Source organism: Rhinoderma darwinii, chromosome 1 (assembly GCF_050947455.1).
Source record: "Rhinoderma darwinii isolate aRhiDar2 chromosome 1, aRhiDar2.hap1, whole genome shotgun sequence".
NCBI classification, from domain to species: domain Eukaryota; kingdom Metazoa; phylum Chordata; class Amphibia; order Anura; family Rhinodermatidae; genus Rhinoderma; species Rhinoderma darwinii.
Window position 1 is genome coordinate 37,797,232 of NC_134687.1, and position 12,016 is coordinate 37,809,247.

Sequence of the window (12,016 nt, forward strand, 5' to 3'; positions counted from 1 at the left end):
GATGCTTCTTGTAAGCCAAGGAACCCACCTCTGATGCTTCTTGTAAACTGGGAGCCCACCTCTGAGGCTTCTTGTAAGCCATGGAGCCACTTTTTTTTTTAGCTTGATCTTCTTGTAAGTATGTAAGCAACGTGCAGTTGTGCTAGGTACTGTAGCACAGTTTTTATTCACGGGACTGGGGCTGATCTGCAGTACCAGGCACAGCCATGCTAACCCTGAGTGTATCCACGGGAGGTCGGACCTCAAAAGACCAAACATTGATTACCTATCCATACCCCGGAAAAACCCATTAAATATAGATCTACAAATTAGTTCTAGGTAAATAATGAGTAAGATCAAACAGGCATGTGTGTGTGTGTGTGTGTGTGTGTGTGTGTGTGTGTGTGTATATATACACACACACACACACACACACACACACACACACACACACACACACGCACATTAGTGGATTTTCATGTTAGTAGAGCACAATAGAAACCCCAGGAGTAGTGTGGCTTGCTGCTGACTCTTTTAGCCAATTGCGGTGCCTGCTAGGATCATAGTTTCGTAATAATGGAGATGGAGCGCTGATAGCTGAACCGTGAAACATGATTAACGTAAGTAAGATGCCTATGGATTTCATGACGCTAGGATTTTCTTTTTCTAGCAGAACCCATTTCTGATTAAAACTGGCAAGTTTGAAGTGAGGGTCTATGTAACCTTGCAAGAATCCATTAAGTTCTCCAGTCCAGAAGAAGACCTTCTTATTGATTTTTTTTTTAGGCAATATATTGCTGTTAAATAAGTATTATTATGATCCTTAACCCTTTAGGAACCATGAGTAAAGATATTTTCTATGAACGTGCAGTTATCCCAGGGGGGTGCCTGTAGATTGTGCGTGCATTAGACAACATCTAGATAAATACCGTTTTCTGATCTCATTTTAATAAAGTTTATTCAATGTATAAAGAAATATTCAGTAACTTTCAAATATATTTTGACTTTCAATTTCTCACAATTTACAAGATCTCTGCTGGCTGTCAGTGGTTGTAAACATTGTTGTTTATGTTGAAAACCTGTTCTGATCATGTTCAGGTGACACAGGTGCATGGCTCATTACAGTGTGTCATTTTGGTATGATGAGCAGTAGCGGTCTTTACCACCACACAAACCATACAATTGTAGGGGGTCTCAGAGGCGTGGGGGTCCCTGTTGGGCCCACTGAAGGTCGACATAACTTTCAACTGTATTCGCGTCCTCAGGGCGCAGTTACAGTTGTCGGCAGTGGCATTGCTAGCACCGGGCATCCGTTGCCTTTGGCGACTGCCACCTTCAATTGTATTGAATGATATGGCAGAGCAGGGTGCTGTCAGCGACCTGCTCCTCCATTCACTAGACTATAGGTCACGTTAGGTCTGCAGCCTATGAGAAGCTGTGACAGAATCCCTGCGCAGGCCAGTGTGAAGACGTCACTGCATTTTGTCGGCCTGGGCTAGACTCCTGTCTTGAAATCTCAAAGGTTGCAGGCCTAATGTGGCTGGGGAGGCCTGCTGTGCAGCCCCGTTTGTTGTGGGATCCAGCCTAGGTGAGTATAAGTTGTATTTTTCATTTGGGGGCACTATTACTGAATGGGTGAACTATCTACAGGGAGCACTGTATGTATATGGCACTTTCTAAAGAGGGGCACTGTGTGTGGAATTATCTACAGGGGGGCTGTGTGTGGCATTATCTATAGGGAGCACAGTGTGTGGCAATATCTACATGGGGCACTGTGTGTGGCACTATCTATAGGCAGTTCTGTGTGCGGCATTATCTATTGGGGGTATTGTGTGTGGCATCATTTACAAGGGGCACTCTGTGTGGCACATCTTACAGGGGGCACTGTGTGTCACACTATACAGGGGGCACTGTGTGTGGCACTATCTACAGGGGCACTGTGTTTAACACTATCTACAGGGGTCACTGTGTTTGACACTATCTACAGGTGTCTTTGAATAGGATCCCTGACATAACTTTGCTTGGGACCCCGAAAATGCCAAATCCGCCCTTGATGATGACAGGTTTTCAGCCTCTGACTGTTCAATGGATACTTAAAATTTTTACATTATGGGGCTGAAAACTCTCTTAACCTAATTCTGTTCACACATCTATGTCCCTTGCAATGTATTAACCTGTTAGTGACCGCTAATACGCCTTTTCACGTCGGTCACTAACGGACTTTATTCTGATGCATAAGCCTTATTACGGCACTGCATCAGGATAAATAAACAGAGCAGTGAGCCGTCAAATCTCCCTGCTCTCAGCTGCCAGGGGCAGCTGGGGGTGTCCCTGCTTGAACGTGTGAGATCGATATAAGTATCGATCTCACCCGTTTAACCCTTCAGATGCGGCACTCAATAGCTCCCTCTCTCTCCCACCGACACCCGGTGATAAGATCGCTGAGTGTCTGTGTCTCCATTGGCAGTCGGGGGCCAAATAAAGGCCCCCAGGTCTGCCTGTAGTGAATGCCTGCCGGAGGCATGACCTAGCAGATGCCTGTCCTTTTTAAACGGACAGACAGTAATACACTGCAATACAAACGTATTGCAGTGTATTATAATAGCGATCGGATGATCGCATATTAAAGTCCCCTAGTGGGACTAGTAAAAAAGTTAAAAAAAAAGTTTTATAAAGTTAATAAAAAAAAATGTGAAAAAAAATGAAAAACCCACATTTTCCCCTTACAAAATGCTTTACTATTAAAAAACCAAAATAAAGTTAAAAAATTATGCATATTTGGTATCGCTGCATCCGTAATGACCCCGACTATAAATGTATTACATTATTTAACCCGCACGGTGAACGCCGTAAAAAATTAAATAAAAAACTATGGAAAAATTGCTGTTTTCTGTGAATCCTGACTTTAAAAAAATGTGATAAAAAGTGATCAAAAAGTCGCATCTACTCCAAAATGGTACCAACAAAAACTACAAGTCTTCCCGCAAAAAAAAAGCCCTCATACAACTGCATTGGCGGAACAATAAAAAAGTTATCGCTCTTCAAATATGGAGACACAAAAACAAATAATTTTGAAAAAAAAGTGTTTTTACTGTGTAAAAGTAGTAAAACATACAAAAACTATACAAATTCCATATCGTTGCAATCGTAACAACCCGCTGAATAAAGTCATTGTGTTATTTATATCACACGGTAAACGGCGTAGATTTAGGATGCGAAAAAGAGTGGCGAAATTTCAGTTTTTTTTCTATTCCCCCCCAAAAAAAAGTTAATAAAAGTTAATCAATAAATAATATGTCCCCCAAAATGGTGCTATTAAAAAATACAACTTGTCCCGCAAAAAACAAGACCTTATACAGCTATGTCGACGCAAAAATAAAAAAGTTATAGCCCTTGGAATGCGACGATGGAAAAACGTAAATAATGGCTTGGTCATTAAGGTCTAAAATAGGCTGGTCATTAAGGGGTTAAGCTGGCATTCCTCTGTGAGCAAAAATCCCTTCAGGCTGATACAACAAACCATCAGCTGCGATTACATCTCGAATTCATTTGTTACATTCACTGGATGAAAATCTGTCCCGATCAGCTCTAGATCGGGACAGATTTTCATCCAGTGAATGTAAGGGTATGTTCACACGAGGGCGTCCGTAACAGCTGAAATTACGGGGATGTTTCAGCCTGAAAACATCCCATTAATTTCAGCCGTAACGGCATGTGCAGGCGCTTGAACGCTGCGTCCATTACGGACGTAATTGGCGCTGCTATTCATTGGAGTCAATGAATAACGGCTCCAATTACGGCCAAAGAAGTGACAGGTCACTTCTTTGACGCGGGCGTCTATTTACGCGCCGTCATTTGACAGCGGCGCGTAAATTACGCCTCGTGTGAACAGACAAACGTCTGCCCATTGCTTTCAATGGGCAGATGTTTGTCAGCGCTATTGAGGCGCTATTTTCGGACGTAATTCGGGGCAAAAACGCCCGAATTACGTCCGTAATTAGTGTGTGTAAACAAACTCTTACAAATGAATTCGAGATGTAACTTGAAGCTCCTGGACCTGAGTTTGAAAGCTTTAACAGCCCCCCCCCCCTCCCCACCTACCATGTGCCATTTATAACACTGGTGTCTTCTTATTTGGCAGATGTTTCTATTTACTGACTTCATGCAGAGATCTTGAAAATGGTGAGGAATTGAAACAAAGTATATCAGAAAGTTGCAGAATATTTTACAATACAATGAATACGCTTTATCTACATAATACTGGACATTGCAATAAACCCCCTATTAAGACTGTGTAGCTCATATGACTTTCTTTTATTCTGTTTTTGTAATGAAGCTATAACACAGCATAACAGACTTAAAGGAGCTGTCTGGTTTAGCACCAAAATTTCAATGACCCTATTAGAAAATTTAGCCTTAGCAGAAGGGATGCTTATTTTTTATTTTTTAGTGGAGAATGGCCACAAAAAGGTCTATTGTTCTGAAGGAACCCAACAAAACTGTGCATTACACAGATAACCCATTGATTTTAATGGGAATCCTGTAATGCTTCATTTGTCCTGTGGTGGCGCTGTAGGGAAATTGAGCTTTTGCTGCCAAGTTCACTAACAGATTACAGCTAATTGCTGGGGGTCCTAGCAGTAAAACACTCTCAGGGGTAAACACAGGGATTTTAAAGGGGTTTTCTTAAAGGGGTTGTCTGAGATACTATAATATTTTCAAAAACCCCTTTAATGCATGTCATTTATAAATGTAAATACATTTGTAATATACTTACATTTTCCAAAGTGGCCCCGTTTCCAGATCCTGCCATGAGGAACTTGACTGGTGACGTCACTCTCTGCACTGGCTCTGCCGCTTTGTTGATCTTGAATTCTTTGCCGGGTATACGACACGTCACTTGTCACGTGGTGTGGTGTATATCGGCTTGTTCTGCTTCACAGCCAGTAACGCGCATGCGCTGCCACTGCTGTTCTCGCGGTCCCTGCTGTTCTCGAGATAACAGCAGGGGCCGCGGATGCGCGTTACAACAGAACAAGCCGATCTTTGCAGCTCTATACATGCCCCTAGTGGTGGCAGAAAGAATTTCAGCCCTTAACTGGATTTTTTTTCCTGAACTGCTTATGGGGGGTTATGCAGGCACTATAACCCCCCCCCTAAGTGCACCTCTGACCCTGTGATCTATCTTCTGGGGATTTCTATTATAAATTGTAATTGTTAAAATGTCACATACAGTAATTGTTCTGTTGCCTGATTCCACTTGTATGTTATCCATGTTAGTCTTGCAAGTAGCAGGCATTCCCTTGAAGCTATCCTTACGTCATTGAATAAGTTCATAATTCAGATGCTCACCGTATTCATGTTATGCCACGTACCTTAAGAAAGATGTAATCATCCTGTACAGTTAAAGAACTGCGATCGATGTTCCCATTGAACGGAAATGCTAGTGTTTTGTCAGAGCAGTTTTGAATCTGGCATGTCACATATCGATAACCTGCGGAGTAAAATCAATAGTGGAAACATTAAGTATCTGGAAGAAGCCATTGAAATGAAGAATAGCGTTTTCCACAATATCAATATTGATTACTCTTATTTGCAGTGACTTGAGATGCTGCGTGCCGAGTCGGCAGCCAACCGCTGTGAGACAAATGTATTAAGAGATGAAGGTGGTGTATCTTGTGAAAACTCAGGAGGCAACTTTTACTGGAGCGGTGATTAAACAGAACCTTGAAGGAGATATAAATCCCTAAATATGTGTATGAGACATTGGAGCGTATATAGGTCTTGGAATAAAAACAGCTTTCAGAGCCGCTTTAGGCCTCATTCAGATGGCCATAAAGGGGACCGCATTTTAGTGTCCGTATTACGGCCGTAAGACCTACACCCTCCCAAGTTCAAGTGAAGCGAACTTAGATTACCAAAGTACCCTATGGTGATCTAGGTTTGGTTTACGTGAATCGTGGAGGGGTAAAGGTTTTGTGGCCGTAATACGGATGCTAAAATGGGACCACATTGTAGCCGTCTAAATGAATGAGGCCTTATATTAACGTGGCTATGGCAACTGCAGGTTTAGGGGAAATGTCCTCTCTTTGCCAAATCGGAGAGCGGCTACAAAGAGCGTCTCTTGCTCTGGAGGACTTGTCCTGTCATGCATTACACAGACAATCCATTGATATGAATTGGTACAGTGTAATGCATAATTTTCCCTGTGGTGGCGCTGCAAGGAAATTGAACACTTATTGACAGGGTTCCCCACAGATTACAGCTGATCGCTGGGGTCCCAGCAGGGGGACACTTTGTGATCAGCTTATTGTCAAGAGACCCTTCTAACAATTAGGGATTGTTCAAAATTTCACCAGGGGAAAAAAACTACATTAACATTTATTTTATCTGACATTAATTTTCTGGATTAGTAGGATGTCATAGTAGGTTTTTGTGTGTGTGTTTTATTTTTATCAGAAGAGGTATATGATTGGATATCTCTGCCTAGTCTTCCACTTTTGGTTTTATGAGATTCCTAATTATCAGAATTTCTGAAGAATCAAGTGTTAGATAGTTTAAAATATTGTATACAGTGGCGTATCTACCGCCATTGCTGCATAAGGTGGCATGTGCCGCCGCTAAGGCTGCTACGGTGGTAGCGACGCCACATTCAATAGTATCTGCGTCTTTAGGATTCAGAAATGGGTCATGGCCGGGAGAAGACATCATGAGATCTGCACCGGATGGAGAAGAATAAAGGAAAAAAAACTACTAGAATCTGAGAAGTCGTCACCTGTGAGTCACTGGATTTATAGAGAATCTGTCACCTCTCCGGACACGTTTATTATAGGAAACCCTTGTATTTCACATAAAGTCTTTGTGCAGTCCAGGACTGACAAATGGGTGTTACCATTCCCCTTGTGAGGAGGTTGTGTCCCTGCATAGTGTGATACTGCCAGTATGTAGGGACACAGCCCTTTGACAAGGGGAATCGTAACACCCATTTGTTAATGCTTGCACAAAAAGGTAGTGTTAACAATAGTTACGGCGCGGTGGTGGACAAGGGGGGCCCATTTTGGGTAACAGCCCAGGGCCTATGGTCTGCTTAATCCGCCACTGCTACAGTCACTGAGACAGGAAGTGATGTCATTTAATTGACAGGTGCAGACAGAAAGACATCATTTGGGGCAGAAGGGGCCGTCACACGTTACATGGCATGTTGTATCTGTTACATACTGTAAATCATAATAAAAGCTCACTTATCTCACCTCCATCTGACTCTTGTATCTCCATGTGGACCAGTCCTGGATCCGTGTCTACTCCAGCAACAGACCTGCCAGCACATAAGAGTTATATAAGTCACCTACATCCATGCACATGATTTAGGAGATGCAGCACATATTTATTCCAGAAGATGAGTTCAGGAAACTTTCAGCTCAATAATCTTTTTAGAAATAGAAAAACATCTAAACCTACTGTAGTAAATGCATTCAGAGTAATGTTACCACCGGTAGATACAATCACAAGACCCCCATCCCACCACCAATAATATGGTTTTTACTTTCTACCTCTTGTTGCTTCAGACCAGATTCAACTTTAGGCTATGACCATAGAGTCATTTAGAATGAAATTGACCATGCAAACTATTTTCTGCTTTCTCAAGCTAGTGAAAGCATGTGGCATCAGCATATATATAAGAGAACTTCAATCAAGAAGTAATTGTATATCAAAGGAGTGTTTAACCATATATAAACATATACAATATAAATACAGTGTATGCCAAATATTCAGCAATAATACAGTGATACAGATAGTGCATATAAGGCTTATAATGCGATATACACAAACATCGCTCATCAAAAAGTGTAAAAACTGTAGATAAATATCTGTAATTATACATATTAATAAAGCACCTATACTTTTTTTGCTACATCTCTGGAGTGCTGCCTGATTTTTGGATATGGATGGATGGATGGATGGATAAATCAAAAAAATCAGGCAGCACTCCAGAGAAATAGCAAAAAAAGATATAGGTGCTTTATTGATGCATCAGTCAGGTGCAACGTTTCAGCTCTACAGCTTGAGAAAGGTTTTATTGTAGAGCTGAAACGTTGCACCTGACTGATGCATCAATAAAGCACCTATATCTTTTTTTGCTATTTCTCTGGAGTGCTGCCTGATTTTTTGGATTTATAGGTTTGGGTGACCTTGGTCAGGCTTGCACCCCCCACCACTACTATTTTTGTCTGTGCGGCTGACATTTTTTGTATTTAGGTATATAGATATGAGATATATAGATATGAGATAGATAGATCGATCAATAAAGACAGAGATAGATACATAGATATGAGATAGATAGGTATTGTAACGTCCGTGGTCACTGACCACAAACTCTTTCCATCCAGTCGACGCCCTTCTCTCAAGAGATGTCTGCACAAACGGCCACCCTGTTCCACAGTGACCACCAGGGTGTGCCCATGAGCTCAGTCCAGACTTAAGAAGCCAGAGCGCACGCATGTTTGAGATTGAGCTAATGGCTCCCAGAGCACCCTGGGCTATAAGAAGGTCCCAGCCCCATCCTCCCACGCCTGAGCGTTGTTGTCATATTCCAAGTTTGTCTTGCAAATGGTCCCCTAGTGTTCCCTGCTCCCAGTGTTCCCTGTTCCTGTATCCTGTAACCTGTATCCTAATCTAGTGTCATGTTGAGCTGTTGCTGTGCTGTGCTGTATACCACGCCTGTCCTGCTTCTCCACTCCTGACGTCTGCCTAGTTCCTGCCAAGCCTGCCTTGCTACTTTCTGAGCTGCCACAGGTACCCTATATGAACTATACGTGAAAGATATGAGATAGATAGATAGATAGATAGATATGAGATAGATGGATGGATAGACAGATAGATAGATTGTAAAGGATCTGCCAGGCACTACGTCTGTGGATACTCCCAGGATTAATCAATCGACACCTGAGGCCAGACCTCTTAGACTGACACCTGCTCCCACCAATCAGGGTGGCAGGCTCAGGAGTGGGAGAGCCTATCGCGGCCTGGTCAGTCGGAGTTAGCTCCGCCCCCTGTCCATTTATACCTGCCGTTTTCTCTTCCTCATTGCTTGTGATTCTTCTTGGTTTCCTGGCCCCACTGCTGCCTTGCTCCAGCCTGCTTCTGCCGTGCTTCAGTTCCCGCTTATCCTGCTTCGCTCTGCCCCCGGCTTGCTTCCTGCTCCGTGCTCTGCGTTTGTATACTTCATTACATCCTGATCCTGACTGCTCGTTCACCACTCCGTTCCCTCACGGTGTTCCGTGGGCTACTGCCCCTTCCCTTGCTTGTTCCCTGTTTGTATCCCCTTGCACTTAGTCAGCGTAGGGACCGCCACCAAGTTGTACCCCGTCGCCTAGGACGGGTCGTTGCAAGTAGGCAGGGACAGGGCGGTGGGTAGATTAGGGCTCACTTGTTCCCTTCACCTCCTTCCGCCATTACATAGATAGAGACTAAACTATGCTATAAGTAAAAACTCCCTGGATTGCGCCCTGATCTTTAGAATTAGATACAATTAGTCGGGGAAGTCATCTCTGACCACCATCCTGTATAATCCTCACAAGTAGAATAATTACTGCCATTCTCCAGGCTCCTAATTAGAAGCAGCTTTATTTGTATTAGAGCGCTGTATTTACATAATAACAGTAATGATGACATTATAAACGATCCTCATTACACAGTGAGACCCAATTTGTACTGTATTCATTTCATAGGGAAATATTCAAGTCCTGGAGATTACACGTCCACTTAGTGCTGCGGAGCTGACGCTCATCCATAAGAAAATGTTGTTCTGAGACTTCATATGGAAGTCTGTTCAAAGCTTGAAACACAGCAAACGTTGGGAATAATCACTGGTAAAGTCTCAACAATAAGACACAGCAGAAAGTAATTATTTTAATACCCGGCCTAGTGAAATGTATTCCACAGTCTTTGGTTTCCTGTATTTTAAGCCAATTTATCAGGTGAAGAATACAAACCCATACTGAGATTAGAATAAAGCCCAGCAATGTGTAATTAATGCTGCATAATGAGTACAAGATTAGATCACCAATGCAACAAAAGACAATCTCTCACTCATGAAATGAAAGTTGCCCATTCACAAAAAACGATAGAATATTTTTTCTTATTTATCTTCTATATAAACATCGCCAAAAGCAGCGCATCAAAGTGCAAGAAAAAGTCATTAATGCACAACAGTGGCGGTATATTATAGCACAGATTTAATAGACAGGCCATTAGATGAATAATAAACTTCCATATTGGTACATATTTGTCTTTGCCTTGTTTTCAATGTATTATACAGAATGAGAAAATTCATGACAGAGAAGAAGAGGCAGCGCAGGTAAGTGGTTGAACTGATATAGCGGTTGGAACTTTATTTTTTTAGGCCAATACTCCCAATACCCTGAATAGACATAGACTGAAATGATAAATTACTGGCTGTCTGCTGCCACCACTAGGGGGAGCTTATGAGCTTACTGAATGTTGTTTATACATTGAACTTTATGATAACACAGTATGCAGTAAGCTCCTAAACTCCCTCTAGTGGTGACTGCAGGTAGTTAGAATCTTATCACGTAAATCTATGTCTATGTTTCCAATGTTGGAGCTAAATACAACATGGTGTTTTATCATTCCCATCACCCGTAACCTATCCCACATTATAACAATTTTCTTCAATCCCCCCATTCAACCTCTAACTTCCAATTTTCATAACCATACAAAATCAACATCTGAAGGAAGTAGCTACCTATCCTCGAATGCATTGCCCAAGCATCTCTTTCAGAAGTGTGGTAATCCAGAGGCGTTTTCTAGGGTCTTAAAAGATCAGGGGCACAAGCCTCAATATATATATATATATATATATATATATATATATATATATATATATACATATATATACACACACACACACATATATATATATATATATATATATATATATATAAAAATGTAGGGAGAGAGGAGGAAAGGTAGAGCATGGTGGACAATGTCGCCTTCAATTTTTTATTGATACCGACTAGTGTAGTAGGAGAAGGATTATACTGTGCAATGTCCCCTTTATTGCCACATTGTGTGGTGTTTTGATTAAATTATTGCACAGTGTGATTACAGCTTTAAACAAATTCCACTGGGTAGGGAGCTTGTTGGCCCTACTACTCAGGTGGAAATAAACGAGGTGGTGCTGCAAGGGTTATTTTTGTATCTGTAAGATACCTTGCATATGCACACTACAGGAGGTTGTGTTCAAACTCTATGAGCAACTGCCTGATCATTGACTACCTTTTAAGCGTTGCCGCTCCAAACTTTTGGTGAGTAGCAGCGCAAAAGGATTAAAATTTTTGTGTCAACATTCTTGTTATAGGCCAGAATTTGACTGACATTAGTTATGGCCAATCAGCATAGGGGTGACTTGTTACACTGGGACCTCTACAATATTTTTTAATCATTTACGTATAGGTAGCCATATTGTGAATATTCCTTAAAATCGTGGCACATTGTTGTGCACGACCGTTATTGTTCTCCATATTGTTTTACCTTTTTCTCAAGTTTTTTAGTGGACATCTTATGATATTGTGTTGTTAACTAGACTTGTAACATGTTTTAGCACATCATGTGGCATTATTTATGTACACAAATTGGAAACATGGTAGGAAAAATGATTGTGAATTTATCACATCCTTAGAGGAAGCAGCCAAAATTAATGAAAAAAGTGTCTAATTCGCCTTGTGTGCTCAAATAAACCAATAAATGGTTAAGAATCCAACCAATCCATCAAAATTGCTGAAGATACTTTTGTATGTAGTGGTGATAGGTTGCCACTTGTAACAAAGACATACATCATAGCTTTGTTAACAAAGGAAACAGTGTAACAAGTCACCCCTATGCTGATTGGCCATAACTAATGTCAGTCAAATTCTGGCCTATAACAAGCACCAGAAACAAAATGCTCCCGCCCCCGGAAGAAGCTGACTCAGTTCAGTGAAACGTATGTCGGGACATACCGACCCTGACAGTAGGG

At 41.7% G+C, this 12,016-nt stretch overlaps 1 protein-coding gene across 2 annotated transcripts in view; it reads right to left on the bottom strand.

Annotated features, from left to right (window-relative positions):
* SORCS2 (sortilin related VPS10 domain containing receptor 2) overlaps positions 1-12,016 on the bottom strand; it is an 862,853-nt gene that overhangs the window by 147,969 nt on the left and 702,868 nt on the right. For both annotated transcript variants that reach the window (XM_075857659.1, XM_075857651.1), the window contains exons 6-7: positions 7,230-7,294; positions 5,355-5,473 (exon numbers count right to left, since the gene is read on the bottom strand). In XM_075857659.1, the coding sequence (XP_075713774.1) occupies positions 5,355-5,473; positions 7,230-7,294 (184 nt within the window). The remainder of the gene's footprint in view (positions 1-5,354; positions 5,474-7,229; positions 7,295-12,016) is intronic.